The sequence below is a fragment of the Hemitrygon akajei genome, chromosome 19, assembly GCF_048418815.1.
Source record: "Hemitrygon akajei chromosome 19, sHemAka1.3, whole genome shotgun sequence".
NCBI classification, from domain to species: Eukaryota; Metazoa; Chordata; class Chondrichthyes; order Myliobatiformes; family Dasyatidae; genus Hemitrygon; species Hemitrygon akajei.
Genome location: NC_133142.1, coordinates 58,658,863 through 58,677,807, shown reverse-complemented (window position 1 = coordinate 58,677,807; position 18,945 = coordinate 58,658,863). Strand labels below are relative to the sequence as shown.

The following is an 18,945-nucleotide window of genomic DNA, read 5'->3' as shown; positions in this document are numbered from 1 at the left end:
GTGTATAAAATGATGAGATGCATTGATCGTGTGGACAGCCAGAGGCTTTTTCCCAGGGCTGAAATGGTTAACATGAGAGGACACAGTTTTAAGGGGCTTGTAAGTAGGTACAGAGGAGATGTTGGGGTAAGTTTTTTATGCAGAGTGGTGAGTGCATGAAATAGGCTGCCAGCAACAGTGTTGGAGGCGGATATGATAAGGCCTTTTAAGGGACTCCTGGACAGTTTCATGGAGCTTAGTAAAATAGAGGGCTATGGGTAAGCCTAGTAATTTCTGAGGTTGGGACAAAGTTGTGCCGAAGGTCCTGGATTGTGTTGTAGGTTTTCTGTGTTTCTATGTGTTCAGGGAAGTTTCCTTCATCGGTTCGTAGAAGTCTCAAAAAGAGAGTGTGCGATACTGGATCTGCTGTTAGGGAATGAAACAGAGCATGTGACAGAAGTCTGTGTAGGGGAGCACTTTGCATTGAATGACCACAATGCAATTAGTTTCAAAGTAAATAAACTAAGAGAAAGGTCTGGTCTGTGGGTTGGGATTGTAAATTGGAGAAAGGCCAATTTTAATGTTATCAGAAATAATCTGGCAAGTGTGGATGGGGACCAGTCATTTCTTGGCAAAGGTGTACTTTCAAAGTGGAAGACCTTCAAAAATGAAATTTTGAGAGTACAGGCAGTCCCCGGGTTACGAACGAGTTCCGTTCCTGAATCCGTCTTTAAGTCGGATTTGTACGCAAGTCAGAACAGGTACATCTGGTATTATTTAGCGTCAGTTAGTCAAATGTTTGTCTTAGTATATAGTATATATTTTACTTTTCTATGCATATAAAACACTTAAGAAACGTATGTATTTCAATAATTAAACCACTGCTTTGCTTAGTAATAATTGTAGCTTTCATCTGGGCAGGGCCTTTCACATGCTCCATTGTTCTTTACCTGTATCCTTTAAAATTGTTCCGATCGTTGACTGACTGTAGCCTAACGCTTTTCTAATGACTGATGGCGTTTCACCTCTTTCCGATCGCTTTATTGTTTCACTTCATTTTCAATCGCGATCGTTTTCTGTCAACAGAACAGAAAACTGCAGATTCAGCAGCAGCCGTGGGTCCTCTGCTCCCCCAGGTCCTAAAGTCCACCCGCACTGAGACAGGTTAAATGGGACAAGGGGCGGCTGTGCTGACTGGAAAAGCGGGGGGGTCAGGGTGAATCTTGCTAAGAAATATTTAAGCCAAATACAAAGTTACACACTCAACACAGTGTTAATGGCAACAACTTAAAATTGTGGACGGCGTCGTGATCTGACTTAAAATGGTGGATGGAGTCATGATCCGACTTAAAATGGTGGACGCCGTTCTCCTCCCTCCATTCGTAAGTACGAGTTGTTCGTAAGTCAGACATTCGTAACTCGGGACTGCCTGTACAAAGCTTGTATATGCCTGTCATAAAAAGCAAAGTTAACATCTATAGGGAACCGTGGTTTTCAAGAGATGTTGAGGCCCTGGTTAAGAGAATAGCATAGCAAGTCTAGGCAGGTAGGAACAAATGAGGTGATTAGAGTGCAAGAAATCACTTAAGAAACAAATTGGGCTAAAAGAAGGCGTGAAGTTGCTCAAGTGGACAAGGTGAAGGAGTATCCTGAGCAATATGTGAAAAGCAAAAGGATTGCTAGAGACAAAATTGGTCCTCTGGAAGATCGGAATGGTAATCTATGTGTGGAGCCAAAACAGGTGAGATCTTAAATGCATTCTTTGCATCTGTATTTACTCGGGAGACTGATACAGATTCTATGGAAGTGAGGCAAAGTGGCATCAACTGCATGGACCCTGTACAGAAGCGTTTGCTACCCTGAGGTGTGTAGTGAGCAGTGAGGAAGACCATCATGGCTTGCAGAGGGATAGAGCTGAGCTGCACCAACTGGAAAAACAGACTGAAAAATAGCAGATGGAACTTAATACTGACAAGTGTGAGATTTTGCACTTTGGTAGGACCAACCAGGATAGGTCTTACACAGTGAGCAATGTAAGAGTGTGGAGTGTGGTAGAACAAAGGGATCTGGGAATACAGGACTATAATTCATTGAAAGTGGCAGCACAGGTAGATTCATAAAGAAAGCTTTTGGCACATTGGCCATCATACATCAATGTGTTGAGTACAATGGATGTGATGTTGAAGTTGTAAAAGATGTTGTTATGACCTAATTTGGAGTATTTTGTACAGTTTTGGTCACCTACCTACAGGAAAGATGTAAATAAAATTGAAAGAATACAGAGGAAGTTTACAAGGGTTGCTGGGTCTGGAGGACCTGAGTTATAAGGAAAGGTTGAATAGATTAGGACTGTATTCTTTAGAACGTAGAAGATTGAGAGGAGATTTAATAGAGGTATACAAAATTATGAGGATTATAGATAGGGTAAATGCCAGCGGGTTTTTTCCACTGAGGTTGTGGTACTATAAGCAGAGGTCATGGCTTAATGTTGAAAGGTGAAATGTTTAAGGGGAACATGAGGAGAAATGTCTTCATTCAGAGGGTTGTGAGAGTGTGGGATGAGCTGCCAGCACAAGTGGTCCACGCGAGCTCGATTTCAACCTTTGTGAGAAGTTTGGATAGCTACATGGATAGTAGGGATATGGAGGCTATGGTCCCTATGCAGGTCATTGGGTATGTGAAGCTTAAACGGTTTTGGCATGAACTGATCTGTATTTCTTTATCACTTTAAGACTTTATGACCTTTGAGGTTGGGGCATTAAGGGACAATAGGGGAAGGCTTACAATGAGACAGATCAGAACTGGAATGGTGAAGAAGGCATGAAGTGACAGTATTAGACTACATGAGGGGAAGAATGGTCCATCCCATGTAAGTGGTTTCAGCGGACACTGGATAAATTACAGAATCTAAAGCTGCAACAATAGTGTGTGCCATTTCCTTCTTACAGAATACCTACAGTGATCCCTGCACTAACTCCATCTAAATAAATCCTTTCATAAAACTATACTTGTGCACTGTATTTTTACAGTATGGAAACCTCCTTAAGGATTTAAAGACACAAGGTCATTGCCAATTGATTGAGGAGAATGTTTAAGTAGCTGCAATATAGTCATCATCCATAAATATAATACGTGTGATATTTTGTACTCTGTGCAGTTGAGCAATGGAATGATTATTAATATGTTTGTAACATTGTTATCTAAAATATTTAGGCAGTTACAGGTGAGTTACAGTGACATGTTAGCATCCATATAACACTTGTAGAGGTAACTTTGTATTTTGCTGGAGTCTCTTCAGCATCTGTACTCAAATGGATGGTGGTACCTTTTCCATCAAGAGTGATGGGATTTGATGTAATGTGGTAACTTCTCATTGCAGTTGAAGGAACACACGGAAGTGATGGGTTGTTATTAGGGCGCCCACCTGATGAACCAGAGCACCCAATCACAGAGAAATCGCTGCTGGAAATCCTAGATGGAGCTATCATGATGTACAACCTCAGTGTGCACCAGCAGCTTGGCAAGGTAACACCATAGTTAGTTGGAGAATTGTTGTGAGTGCCCAGAACAGTCCTGCTCCTCTTAAAAGTATCATCATTTAACTTAACACTTGGAAGGCAAATTGGTTGATTCAGCACTCTTCCAGAGCCAGTACTTCCAACATACAGCACTGTCCCAGTACTCAGCTGAAGCCATGCTTTATTTGTTCTCTCCCTGTCATTCAGCCAGCGTATGCTGGGATTTCAAAGCATCACTGTCTGCTATGGTTCAAGCAATCCTGAGATCTCTCACTCTATAGTAAAAGTAGAAGGAGCTGAAGCCAGCCTGCATTCAAAGTATTACCAAAAGCTAACAGAAATATTAGAAATACCTTGTTTGGCATTCTGAAATTGTGGATGTGTCAAATTCTGTACAATTTTATATTATTCCTGCATAGCTTTTACTTTTAACAATAAATTAAGTGTTACAATCCAGTGAGCAGTCCAAGGATTTTATTCTTTTTCTTTGCTCGTACTTTTCTCCTGACATTGATTTGAGATTGTCTTTCAGTGTCATGCTCTGTAATATACAGATAGTTAAAATTAAAACTATTTAGTTGAAAACGGACTGCATTTAGTAACAAATTCGAATAGTTACCACTTCAGCACTCTATGGCACAATGAAACCTTGTTGTTTTGTAATTCTGAGACTTGGCAGCTTCTTTGCAAGTAATTAAATTTTAATTTATTTGCTAGTTGATTATCCTTGAAATTAGTCATGATAGAATCAAAACTGTATGTAGTACTAAAGTGATCTGGAGTTGGATGGTGGGAATACCGGCACCAGATGTACTGTATGTACTTAATTTAATCTCTATTTTTAAAGCTATTCAGACCATACTTTTTGATTATTACCAATATTATTATTACATGTCTAGTGGGAATGACCTTGTGAAATTATTAGCAGTAACAACACCCACTCACTCACCGGTAACCTCACTGGAATCGTGGGTCCATCTTCAACTGATGGTTACATGCAACTTCATTATTAATAGAAACAAACAAGATATAACCTAAAAAATTTTGTAGGAACTGCATGCAGATACAAGATTCCTAATATTGAGAAATTTCTCTGCATCACTGCAATTTTCAGTTATTATTGGGTTATATTTTTAATAGGAAACAAAGTTCAAAGAAAATTTACTATCAACATATTACAGAGATTCATTTTGTTGCAAATATTTACAGGGAAAAAAGAAATAAGTAGAATTTTATATTAAAAAGGTATACATAAACAAAGACTTCCAAACAGTGCAAATAAAAATAATACTGAGAACATGAGTTGCAAAGAGTCCTTGAAAGTGAGTCTAGATTGTAGAATGAGTTCAAAGTAATAGTGAATGGAGGTATCCATGTTGGTTCAGGAACTTTGATGGTTGTAGGGTAATAACTGTCCTTAAAGCTGGTGGTGTGGGACCTAAGGCTTCTGTGCCTCTTGCCTGATGGTAGTAGAGAGAAGAGGGTATGGGCTGGATGGTGGAGATCTTTGTTTTTGGATTCTGCTTTGTCGTGGCAGTGCTCCATGTAAATGTGCTCAGTGGTGGAGAGAGTTTTGCATGTTATAGACCCCCTTAAAGATCAGCATGGCTGTCTTGAGTTCGAAATCAAAGGAAATAAGTAGGATTTTTAATGCACAATTCTCTTAAATTTTTACTATGGAATAAACAATGGAAATTGAGGAAATGAGTGGTGTTGTCTTGTGCCACATACGAATCAGTTGAAAGGAGGTATTGGAGGCCGTAGAGTGCATTAAGCTTTATTAGAAGCTAGAGAAGAGTTTGCAGAGGCCCTTTCAGAGATTTTTCTGTCACTCTGATGAGGTTCCAGAGGACTGGAGAGTGGCTAATATGGTACCAATGTTTAAAAAGGGCAGCAAATACAAGCTATGAATCTAAAGGCTACTGAGACTGACATCAATGGTTGATCATATGCTAGAGGGGATTCTGAGGGACGTGATCTACATTTGGAGAGACAGGGTTTGATTCAGAAAAGTCAGCATGACTTTGTGCATGGTGGGAAGTCGTGTTTGACATATCTCCTGCTTTTTTCAGATGGTAACAAACAGGATAGATGAGGGTAAGGTGGTAGATGTTATCTATATGAACTTGACAAGGCCTTTGACAAGGTCCTCCTTTATGGCAGGCTAGGTCACATGGAATCCATGGGTAGATAGATTGGATTGGATTCATAATTGACTTGCTGGTAGGAAGCAGATGGCAGTGGTCAAGGATTCTTTCTCGGGCTGAAGGCCTGTGACTAGTGGTGTGTCATAGGAGTGTGCTGGGACCTTTGTTTGCAATTTAAATGATTTGGATGTGAGTATACAAGGCATTTAGTAAGTTTGTGGATGAAAGTAAAATAGGTGATGTTGTAGGTAGCGTAGGAGGTTATGAGAAGTTGCAAGGGGATTTTGATCTGCTGGGTATGTGGACAGAGGAGTGAAAAATAGTTTTTAATCCAGATATCTGAGGTTTGAGCTTTGGAAGATGAAACCAGGTTAGGACATATGAGTGTTATGGAGCAGAGGACCTGGGAGTGGGAGTGCAGGTTTCGCTGAAAGCAGTATCTCAGGTAAATAGGGTGGTGAAGACTGGCCTTCATCAGTCAGATCACTGAGTATAGTAGATGGGAGTTATGTTGCAGTTTTATAAAGGCATTGGTGAGGCCACACTTACAGTGTTGTGTACAGTTTGGTCACCCTGTTATAGGAAAGATGTTGTTATAAGAGAAAGAATGCAGAAAAGATTTATCAGAATTTTATCTGGACTTGGCCGCCTGAGATGTTATGGGAAGCTTGAGTAGACTGCAACTTTATTTCCTGAAGCGTAGCAGAATGATGGGGTGATCTGATAGTGGTAAATAAGATCATGAGGGGCATATACAGGGTGAAAGTATGTAGTCTTTTCCCCGGTGAGGTGTTACTAAAAACAAGAAGGCATAGGTGTAAGATAAGAGGCATGTGATTTAAAAGAGGCATTAGGGCAGTTTCGTCCCACAAAGTGTGCTGAGTATTTGTAATGAGCTGCCAGAAATAGGCAGGGGGTGGGTGGTGGGAATATTTAAAAGCCATCTAGGTAAGTACACGGACAGGAGAGGTTTAGAGGGCTATAGGCCAAAAGTGGGCAGATGGGATTAGCTCCCTGAGCAACACAGAATGGATGTGTTGGACCAAAGGACCTGTTTCCTTCCTTGTGTGTTGTTATGACCTTACTAATCAGAAGATTTTTTTTTAAAATTTAGCGATACAGTGTGGAACAGGCCCTTCGAGCCACACTGCCCCAGCAGCCTCACAACCCCGGTTAACCCTAATCTGATTTACTATGACTAACTAGCCTAACCAGTACGCCTTTGGACTGTGGGAGGAAACCGGAGCACCGGGGAAAAACCAAGCATTCAACAGGGAGGACATGCAGAGACTCCTCACAGAATGGTGCAGGAGTTGTAGGCTCAGTTCCATTCTAAACAATGAAGTACAGATAAACAACATAACATATAGGTACACATCTGCACCTGCTTATTAATTCAAATTTAAATAATCGGTCAATCAGGTAGACATGGTCAAGAGGTTCATTTGTTGTTCAGACCAAATATCAGAATGGGGAAGAAATGTGATCTAAGTGACTTTTACTGTGGAATGATTTTTGATGGGGTGGTTTGAGTATCTCAAACTGCTAATCTCTTGGCTTTTCCACACACAACAGTCTCTAGAGTTAGAGAGTGGTGTGAAAAACAAAATATATCCAGTGAGTGGTGGTGCTGTAATGAGAGAGATCAGAGGAGAATGGCCAGACTGGTTTAAGCTGACAGGAAGACAACAGTAACCCAAATAACCACGAGCTACAATAGTGTACTACAACAGAATGAATCTTGAAGTGGCTGAGCTACAGCAGCACAAGAACACAAACATACACTCAGTGGCCACTTCATTAGGTACTGGAGGTACGTTCTCCCTGTGATCATGTGAGTTCCCCTGGGTACTCTAGTTTCCTCCTACAGTCCAAAGATGTACCAGTTAGTAGATTAGTTGATTATTGTAAATTGTCCTGTGATCAGGCTAGCATTAAGTGGGTAAGTTGCAGTACAGTGCATCTTATTGGGCCAGAAGGGACTGTTGAAGTTCCAAGTACATTTATTATCAGTATATAAACTAGATACAACTTTGAGGTTTGTCTTCTTGCAGGCAGCCAGAAAACAAAGGAACAATAGAACCCATTAAAAAAAAACCACATAGCAAAGACCATCAAACACCCAATGTGTGGAAAAAAAGAACAAATTATGCAGACAATAAAAAAGTAAACAAATAACACAGAGAATCCCTGAACGCAAGTCCACAGTTATGGGGCCAGTTCAGTGCTGATGTGAGTGAAGCCGGTCCAAGAATCCAGTGGCTTCAGGCCAACAACTGCTCCTGAACCTGGTGACCACTGATATATAACCATTCCTCAATAAGTGATCCTGTCAAGATGAATAAGGCAGATGATCTAGTTATTTATGGCATTATCTGCTGTGTGATGCAAGGCTCATCAATTATTGCTTTCCTACTTTATCTTTAATGCAGCAAAATCTCTTAAAATTGTACCTGCAAATAGACAGAGAGAGGAAAGCAGAGAATTTGGCAATATCTCAAAACATGTTTGTAATAGAAAGTTTTTTTAAGGGAGGAAATGAAGTTGCAAAGTAGAAAGTTCAAGGAGATACTTCTTCCTTCGAATGAAGTGCAAGAGGAACCTATCAGTTATAAGGACTGGAGAACAGTATGAAATGGAATGGTGAATGGGGCTATCAGATCCAAAGCTCAGCAAATACCAAGCAAGGCTCTGCCATGTGGTTCAGCGAAAATTGACTGATGAGTAGCTGGTTGGAGTCAAAAAGACAATGGGATTTTTATTAATTAAACTCCTGTTAAGTTTGGTGTGATTTTTTTTTTGGTGTAGCATGTTCTTATGCAAACCTTGATTTTGTGTCTGTTGCTTGGTTGGATAAGTCGTGCTCAGCTCAACTTTCTCTCTGTTTGCAGATGGTGGGTGTGTCCGATGATGTCCATGAATATGCAGTGGCCTTGAAAGACACTGAAGATAAAATTGCACGCTGCCCTGCAAAGGTAAATAAATGAACCGTTTTTTCTAGTGACACACAGTGATCTGTGATGATGCACATATAACTAAAGAAATTCCTCCTCGTATTTGTTCTAAATGGATGTCCCTCTATTCTGAGGCTGTGCTCTCTGGTCCTAGACTTCCCCAACATAGGAAACATCCTCTCCACATCCTCTCTATCTAGTTCTTCCAACATTTGATAGGTTTTGATGAGATCATCTTTCATTCTTAATTCTAGCAAGTAAAGACCCAGACTCATCAATCTCTCCTCATGCAATAAGCCTTTCATTTCTGGAATCATTCTTGTGAACCTCCTCTGAAACCTCTTCCATGTCAGCATATCCTTTCTTAAATAAGAGGCCCAAAACTGCTCACGATACTCCAAGTGAGGCCTCACCAGTGCCTTATAAAGCCTCAGCATTACATCCTTGCTTCTATATACTAGTCTCTTGAAATGAATCCTAACATTGTCTTCCTCATCACCAATTCAACCTGCAAATTAACGTCAGGGAATCTTGCAAGAGAGCTCCCAAGACCCTGTTCTCCCCGTTTACAAAATGGCTTATGCTTTTATTCCTTCTACAAAGTGCATAACCATACACTTCTTAACACTGAATTCCATTTGCTTCTTCTTTTCCCATTCTCCTAATCTGTCCAAGTCCTCCTATAGCTTCCCTGCTTCCTCAATACTACCAGCCCCTCCACCTATCTTTGTATTGTCTGTAAACTTAGTCACAGAGCCATCTATCCCATCATCCAAATCATTGATATACAAATTAAAAATAAGCGGTCCCAACACTGACCCCAGTGGAACACCATTAATCACTGACAGCCAGTCAGAAAAGGCTCCTTTTATTCCCCCTCTTTGCCTGCTGTCAATCAGCAAATGTTTTATCCATGCTAGTACCTTTCTTGTAATACCATGGGCTCTCATCCTCTCTATGCAGCCTCATGTATGGCATCTTGTCAAAGGCCTCTGAAAATCCAGGTACAAAACATCCACTCATTATCTTTTGTCTATCCTGCTTGTTATTCCCTCAAAGAATTCTTCCAGATTTGTCAGGCAAAATTTTCCCTTAAAGAGGCCATGCTGACTGGCCTATTTTGTCATGTGCCTCCAAGTACTCTGAAACCACACCCTTAATTGACTCCAAATTCTTCCCAACCACTAAAGTCAGGCTAACTAGCCTATAATTTTGTTTCTTCTCCCTCTCTCAATTCTTGAAGTGTCGAGTGACATTTGCAATTTTACAGTCCTCCAGAACCCATGGATTCTAGAAGGAGAATCACTAATGTCTCCACAATCTCTTCAGCGGCCTCTTTCAGAACCATCTGGTCCAGGTGACTTATCTACCTTCAGACCTTTGAGTTTCTAAGGCATCTTCTCTCGAGTAATGGCAACTGCAATCATTTCTGCCACTTGACAATCTCGAACTTATGGCACGCTACTGGTATCTTCTACAGTGAAGACTAATGCAAAATACTGATTCAGTTCATCTGCCAGTTCATCTGTGTCCTCAATTACTATCTCGCCAACGTCATTTTCCAGTGGTCCAATATCTACTCTCACCTCTCTTTTTACACTTCATACATTTGAAAAAACTTTTGGTATGCTCTTTGATATTATTGGTTAGCTTATCTTCATACTTTGACTCTGTTTTATACCCCCTAGTTCAGTCCCTTTCTACTTACATCCGTGACACTTCACATGCTCTCGATCTTTTCAATGATTTCAGGTTCCCTGGCCCCCATCATCTTTTTTTCACTATTGATGTCCAGGCCCTGTACACCTCCATCCCCCACCAGGATGGCCTCAAAGCTCTCCGTTTTCTTCGGGACACCAGACCTAATCAGTTACCCTCCGCCGCCACACTCCACTGCGTAGCAGAACTTCTCCTCACTCCAGCCTCAAGTCAGTGCTCCCCAAATTCCATCAATATGTGGACTTTGCAACGAGAGGGGAGAACGTGTTGGACCTTGTTTACACAAACATCCCTGACACATACCGGGTGGAGCCCCGCCCCCACCTCGGTTACTCAGACCACATCTCTGTTATGCTAATCCCAGCATATAGACTGCTTGTCAGGCGCTCCAGACCAGTTCAGAAGAGGTCATTTAGGCAGGACACTGAAGACTTCTTTGGCACGGGGACGATGGTGGTGGCCTTGAAGCACGTTGGAAAGATGGAAGTTTGTGTACCGTCCCAATCGTTCAACAGACGATTGCCATCGCCCTCCACCTGGCCCTAGCCCACCTGGACAAAAAAGACACGTACGTTCGAATGCTGTTCATAGACTTCAGTTCAGCATTCAACACAATTATCCCTCAGAAACTGATTGGAAAGCTGAGCCTACTGGACCTGAACACCTCCCTCTGCAACTGGATCTTAGACTTCCTGACTGGGAGACCTCAGTCAGTCCGGATCGGGAGCAGCATCTCCAACACCATCACACTGAGCATGGGGGCCCCACAGGGCTGTGTGCTCAGTCCACTGCTGTTCACTCTGCTGACCCACGACTGTGCTGCAACACACAGCTCGAAACACATCATCAAGTTCGCCGATGACATGACCGTGGTGGGTTTCATCAGTAAGAATGCCGAGTCAGCATACAGAAAGTAGGTGCAGTGGCTAACGGACTGGTGCAGAGCCAACAACCTGTCTCTGAATGTGAACAAAACAAAAGAGATGGTTTTTGACTTCAGGAGGGCACGGAGTGACCACTCTCCGCTGAACATCGATGGCTCCTCCATAGAGATCGTTAAGAGCACCAGATTTCTTGGTGTTCACCTGGCGGAGAATCTCACCTGGTCCCTCAACACCAGCTCCATAGTAAAGAAAGCCCAGCAGTGTCTCTACTTTCTGCGAAGGCAGAGGAGAGTCCATCTCCCACCCCCCATCCTCATCACATTCTAAAGGGGTTGTGTTGAGAGCATCCTGAGCAGCTGCATCACTGCCTGGTTTAGAAATTGCACCACCTTGGATCGCAAGACCCTGCAGCGGATGGTGAGGTCAGCTGAGAAGATCATCGGGGTCTCTCTTCCCACCATTACAGACATTTACACTACACGCTGCATACGCAAATCAAACAGCATTATGAAGGACCCCACACACCCCTCATACAAACTCTTCTCCCTCCTGCTGTCTGGGAAAAGGCACTGAAGCATTCGGGCTCTTACGACCAGACTATGTAACAGTTTCTTCCCCCAAGCCATCAGACTCCTCAATACCCATAGCCTGGACTGGCACCAACTTACTGCCCTCTACTGTGCCTATTGTCTTGTTTATTATTTATTGTAATGCCTGCACTGTTTTGTGCACTTTATGCAGTCCTGGGTGGGTCTGTAATCTAGTGTAGTTTTTTCTGTGTTTTACATAGTTCAGTGTAGTTTTTGTATTGTTTCATGTAGCACCATAGTCCATGGTCTCGTTTTTACTGTGTACTGTACCAGCAGTTATGGTCGAAATGACAATAAAAAGTGACTTGACTTGAAATAATTTCTCATTGGCTCCTCCCACTTCTTTCAAACAAAAGGGGTAGCCATGGGTATTTGTCTGAGTCCCAGCTATGCCTGCCTGTTTGTTGGCTACGTGGAACAGTCTATGTTCCAAGCCTACACTGGTGACCGTCCCGCATTTTTCCTATGCTTTATCGAAGACTGGGTTGGTGTTGCTTCCCACACCCAGGCTAAACTCGTCGACTTTATCCACATTACCACCAACTTCCACCCTGCCCTAAAATTTACCTAGTCCATTTCCAATATCTCCCTTTCTCGATCTCACTGTCTCTATCTTCGGAGACAGCTTATCCACCGATGTCTATTATAAACCCACAGACTCCCACAGCTACCTGGACTATACTTCTTCCTACCCCTATCACTTTGCCAAGCACCTACACTCCTTCTGCCAGAAAAAGCAGATTCTCCCAGTGGCTACTTATTTTAGTTCCACATCCCATTCCCATTCTGATATGTCCATCCATGGCCTTCTCCCCTGTCGTGATGAAGCCGTACTTAGGCTGGAGGGTGGCCTCCAACCCGATGGTATGAACATTAATTTCTCAAACTTCTAGTAATGCTGCCCACCCTCCCCCCTGCACCCCCCCTTCACCATTTCCCATACCCTCTTTATCTACTTGCCCGCCTATTGCCTCCCTGTGGTCTGGTGTACCTCCCCCCTTTTCTTCCATGGCCTTCTGTCTTTTTCACCAAACAACTTCCCAGCTCTTTACTTCATCCCTCCCCTTCCAGGTTTAACCTGTCACCTTGTCTGTCTCTTTCCCCTTCCCCCACCTTTTAAAAATCTACTCCTTAGGTTTTTTTCTCCAGACCCGCCAAAGGGTTTCGGCCGAAACATCGACTGTACTCCTCTAGTTGCTGCCTGGCCTGCTGAATTCCTCCAGCATTTTGTGTGTGTTGCTTGCATTTCCCACATCTGCAGATTTTCTCTTGTTTACCTTACCTTATCTTTTCCCCTCTTATGGGTTTTTTAATCCCCTTATGTTTTTTTTTAAGTTTCTCAATCCTCTAACTTCCCTTTAATTTTTGCTCTTTTATATGCCCTCTCTTTTGCTTTATGTTGGTTTTGACTTCCTTGTCAGCCACAGTTGCATCATCCTGTCTTTAGAACACTTCTTTGGGATGTATCTATATGCACCCTCAAATCAAAGTAAAGTCAAATCAAATCATGTTAAATTATCATTCAACCATGCATAGATATAGCTGAACGAGGCACTGTTTCTCTGGGGCAAAGGTGCAAAACATTCAAAATAGCAAGCAAATATTCAAAATAACACAATTCAAAATACTGAGCAAAGAAACGTATTCACTCGGAAAAAAAATATGTATATAGTCCAGGACCCTGAGTGCCAGTGTCCGAGAATTGATAGTACAGTCTCCCAGTAGTGTGCAGACACAGTACACACACTCCAGTCTGTCATTCCACCACTCGAACACTGGGGGCAGCACCAACAGGCGAGGCCAGCCCCCGCCAAGTGCGGATGCCATGTTGTAACATTTCACTATCTTCTCACCTGGTCTGCTGCAACAGGCAAGTCTGAGGCTTGAGGCTTAGTCCTCACTAGAACCGAAGCTACACAGCTCCCATGTGATCTGTCCCTCTACCAGACAAGAGTAACAGGCCTGCAGCAAGTGAAATGTCCGAGACAATCTCCCATGGTTATTCTGCACAAACTCCGATGTTTCTGAGTAGTGAACAGCAACACTGTCTGCAGCCAGGTCAGCTCCTCTGAACCCAAACCAGCTTCTCCGAGATCCCGACCACCTCCTTTCCTGATATCCCTTGTTACGTAACCTCGTAACCAGGTAACTTACCAGCAAAGATAGCGGGATCAGCTGAGTCGGATGCTACTATTTTCAAACGTTTTATTCAAAAAGGGGCACAAACGTATGGTTAATACAAAACATTCAGATCATATACATCGTCAGAACTCAATCTAAAACACCGGTGTAATAATAATCAATCAGAAATAAGCTCTATAGTTGTCTAGGGGATAATACTGAGTCCAATTGAAATATAAAGAGTCACTCAGAAGTCTGCAGGCTTTTCCCTTTTGGGAACCGCTGGGGTTTCACGTTGTGGAGAGAGAGAGATGGTTGAGAAAGGATAAACACTTGCCCGTTGTCTTTACAGAGCAAATCCTTGGAATCAGGGGAGCAGGCTTCCCCGTTGTTAGCTAAAAGCGGTCTTCCGTTGGTTCCAGCCACAGATTCAAAATTCGGAATCTAACGCACGTGGCTTCCTTCAAAATGGCTTCCCGCTCCCACGGGAATCGGTATCGTGCTTCCTTGGTGCGTCTGAGGGTTGTCCCCCCCTCAGACCCTCCTTTATACTTCTTCACGGGATCGCAGGTGTCAATCAGGTTGCAGGTGATGTGATCTCTCTCTCAACCAGCCCACTTTGCCCGAGGGCTTTTCACGTGGTCTCCATGAGACAATAGTCAATGTCGCCTTTATTCTGCTTCTCGGGAGAACGTGGTCTTCCGCACGTCTCCCTCTCTCTCTCCCATTTCCTGTGTCTATTCAGCACGTCTCTCCCCCTCTTGGGTCAGTTGACCCCCCCCCTTGACTAGGGCTCTTGCGATTCTCACAAAGGAGGGGGCCGAGGTCATAACACCCTCTAACATCCCAGCCAGTCTCTTCAATACCTTGGCTGGCTTCTTCTCCAACATTCTGACTGACCGCTTACCTAGCTCCCTAAATTCTGTCTTCAGGACCTCCTCACTTTTCCGTATCGGTGTCAGTAAAATTTCATGGACACAGTCTGAGACATTCCTGTCCCTGGCACCTGGGAGGCAACATTCCATTTGGGTGTTTCTATCACATCCATGTCTCCTATGGAATCCCCTATCATTACTGTAGTCCTCTTTTTCTCTCTCTTCCCCCCCCCCCACTTCTGAGCCACAGCACCAGACTCAGTACCAGAGACCCAGTCGCTTCCCCCCCCCCCCCCCCCCAAGGGAAGTCATCCCCTTCAACAGTATCCAAAGCAGTGTACTTACTATTGAGGGGAATGGCCATAGTACTAGTTGCCCATTTCCCTTCTCTCTCCTGACAGTCACCCATTTTCCAGCCTTCCTGTAACTTTGAGGTTACTCACTGTAGCTACTATCTGTCATCTCCTCAGCTTCCTATATGAGCCAAAGGTCATCGAGCTGCTGCTCCAGTTCCTTAACAAGTTCCTTGAAGAGTAGCAGCTCAGTCCACCTGTTGCAGATGTGGTTGTCTGGGAGATCTCCCAGAATTCCCACACCTCACAGAAAAAAAAAACATAATACAGCCTCTGGAGCCAATCTTACTGCTCGAACTATGTACTGACAGACAAAGATTGAAGAATGAATAAGAAGACACTTAGCAGATACTTACCTTGCACAAACCTGTTTCTACCAAAGCTTGATGTGCCAAAACCTCCCCACTCTAACCCTGGTCCACTCACACAGTGGCCCCTCTATTTTTTCCTGCCTTATTTTTATTTGCTGTTGCTAACAAATCATGACTTCACTGCTGAAAAAGGCCAAAATTCCCCAAAAGCTCCTTTATTTGAATCTTTTTCTCCCTGATCTGTGTGAAGACTACTGCACAGATTTGACTGTGACTGCACCACTGAGAAAAGCCCAGTTATAATTATAAGATTATAATATCAGTTATAATCCTTTTGAATGGCAGAGCAGAAATGTTGGACATGGTGTTGCTCATTCTTCATATGCTCTAGTACATGTGAGGTTGCTGTGTTATGCAAGGGTTGGAAAGTCAGGTAGAGATTTGTGTCAGTGGACCCACTCTATATTAAGGGTGGATTTAGTGGGCAAGCGATCAATGAGTGTGGATGGCAAGCTTTTTCTGCAGAAGATCTGGGCTTTCTTATAAAATGGAGACTAGTTCTGTTGGTTTATCACAAGTTGAATCAGAAGGAGAGAAATATACACAAAATGCAGGAACAACTCGGGTCAGGCTGCATCTATTGAAAGGAATAAAGATTCGACATTTTGGGCTGAGGCTCTTCATTGGGACATCAGGAGAGAATACCTTCAGCACAGAAGGAAGCCATTCTACCATCAGACCTACAAATATCTGGGTGTACAGTTAGATGAGAAGCTAGACTGGACTGCCAACACAGATGCCTTGTGCAGGAAGGCACAGAGTCGACTGTACTTCCTTAGAAGGTTGGCGTCATTCAATGTCTGTAGTGAGATGCTGAAGATGTTCTATAGGTCAGTTGTGGAGAGCGCCCTCTTCTTTGTGGTGGCGTGTTGGGGAGGAAGCATTAAGAAGAGGGACGCCTCACGTCTTAATAAGCTGGTAAGGAAGGCGGGCTCTGTCGTGGGCAAAGTACTGGAGAGTTTAACATCGGTAGCTGAGCGAAGGGCGCTGAGTAGGCTACGGTCAATTATGGAAAACTCTGAACATCCTCTACATAGCACCATCCAGAGACAGAGAAGCAGTTTCAGCGACAGGTTACTATCGATGCAATGCTCCTCAGACAGGATGAAGAGGTCAATACTCCCCAATGCCATTAGGCTTTACAATTCAACCGCCAGGGCTTAAGAACTTTTTAAAAGCTATTATTAATGCTTTTTGAGATAGTGATTTAGATGCATATCATATTTTTACTGAGTTAAGTATTGTATGTAATTAGTTTTGCTACAACAAGTGTATGGGACATTGGAAAAAAAGTTGAATTTCCCCATGGGGATGAATAAAGTATCTATCTATCTATCTATCTATCAATCTATAAATCCCTTTTATGTCCTTGAGCTTTTTTTCCTTTTGTATCCCATTCAGTTAGTCAATTCCAGTATTAATTTGTACCTTTTTTGCTTCCTTTCAGAGGAAGGATATTCTAGATGAATTAACAAAGAGTCAGAAGGTTTTCTCTGAGAAGCTGAATCATCTGAGCCGCCGGCTAGCTTGGATAAATGCCACTATCTACTCCAAGGTAAAGTGAGTCTTACAGTTGTGAATGTTGATGTAAAGAGCCATTCTCCTTTTGCATGAAGTCTTGACTTGGGTAACACCAGTCGCTGGTTTGATTTGAGTTGGTCAGAGTGAAATGCTCAACTACACATAACTGGATGATTTTTTTGTTTGCGGAAGTGCTGTCAGTGGGAAAGAGAACCCCACTGGAGCACTCGTATCTTCAGTGTATTGTCACCACCAAATGAGTCACATTAACTTTAATAGTTTTATTTAAAACAATGGTCGAGCAAATAATTTACCCAAAGATTAGGCTAGGTAGAATTTAGGCAGTTTTCAAAACGTTAACTTTCTTTGTCCATGGTTGAATGAAATTATTACTTGTTTCAGGAGAAGATGTTGGACATCTACTGGCTGCTGCAGGTGTGCATAAGAGTAATTGAACACAGCGACCGGACTAAGACATTATTTGCATTCATGCCAGAGTTCTACATGAATGTTGCCATGAACAGCTACAGTGCTCTGAAAAATTACTTCAGTCCAGTCAACAGCATGGATGAGCTGCCTGGTAAGTGCAGTCGGTAGCACCACTAGCTTTGTTCTACGATTTGGAAAAGAGTGCCTGTCCTTGGAGGATTTGTCTAAGTTCACTATAAACTTCCTTGCACAGTTGGATATTTTTCAGACATTAGAACATGGAAAATAAAATACTACAGCGCAGTACAAGCCCTTCAGTTCACAATGTTGTTAACTTTTTCATCTTTTGACCTACTCTAAGATCAATCATCCCTTCCCTCCTACATAGCCCTTTATATTTTGATCATCCATGTGCCTAAGAGTTTATTACAGTGCCTATAAAAAGTATTCCCCAACCCCCCCCACCTTGGATATTTTCCTGTTTTACTGTTTTACATACGAATCACAGTGGATTTAATTTGGCTTTTTTGAGACTGATCAACAGAAAAGACTTTTGTGTTCAAACAAATCTCTACAAATTGAGTTTATTACAATTATTAAACACAAAATAACCGATTGCATAATTACTCATCCCCTTCAAGTCAGTGTTTAGTAGATGCACCTTTGGCAGCAATTACAGTTTTGAGTCTGTGTGGATAGGTCTCTATCAGCTATGCACATCTGCAATTTTTCCCCATTCTTTCTTACAAACCTACTCACTCTCTGTCAGATTGCATGGGGATCATGAGTGAACAGCCCTTTTCAAGTCCAGCCACAAATTCTCAATTGGATTGAGGTCTGGCCTATGACTTGGCCATTCCAGGACATTAACATTGTTGTCTTTAAGCCATTCCTGTATAGCTTTGACTTTATGCTTGGTGTCATTGTCTTGCTGGAAAAGAAATCTTCCTAGTCCTGACGAAGGGTCTCGGCCCGAAACGTCGACAGTACTTCTCCTTATAGATGCTGCCAGGCCTGCTGTGTTCCACCAGCATTTTGTGTGTGTTGTTTGAATTTCCAGCATCTGCAGATTTCCTCGTGCCTTCTCCCAAGTTGCCGTTCTCCTGTAGACTGCATCAGGTTTTCCGCCAGGATTTCCCTGTATTTGTTGCATTCATTTTACCCTCTACCTTCACAAGCCTTCTGACTGCAGTGAAGCATCCGCACAGCATGATGCAGCCACCACTGTGTTTCACAGTAGGGATGGTGTGGTTTTGATGATGTGCAGTGTTTGGTCTGATGGCCAGTTTGTTTTCATCAGACCATAGATTCACCTTCTAGCTGACTTCAGAATCTCCCACATGCTTTCTGGCAAACTCTAACTGAGATTTCATGTGTACTTTTTCCAATATTGGATTCTCTTTGCCACTTTCCAATAAAGCTGCGACTGATGAAGCACCTGGGCAACAGTTGTTGTATGCGCAGTCTCTCCCATCTCAGCCATT

At 42.8% G+C, this 18,945-nt stretch overlaps 1 protein-coding gene across 1 annotated transcript in view; it reads left to right on the top strand.

Moving 5' to 3' along the window:
* rnf123 (ring finger protein 123) overlaps positions 1–18,945 on the top strand; it is a 435,502-nt gene that overhangs the window by 178,805 nt on the left and 237,752 nt on the right. Inside the window, exons 24-27 of the mRNA XM_073072589.1 lie at positions 3,359–3,504; positions 8,536–8,619; positions 16,959–17,066; positions 17,435–17,612. Of these exons, the coding sequence (XP_072928690.1) occupies positions 3,359–3,504; positions 8,536–8,619; positions 16,959–17,066; positions 17,435–17,612 (516 nt within the window). The remainder of the gene's footprint in view (positions 1–3,358; positions 3,505–8,535; positions 8,620–16,958; positions 17,067–17,434; positions 17,613–18,945) is intronic.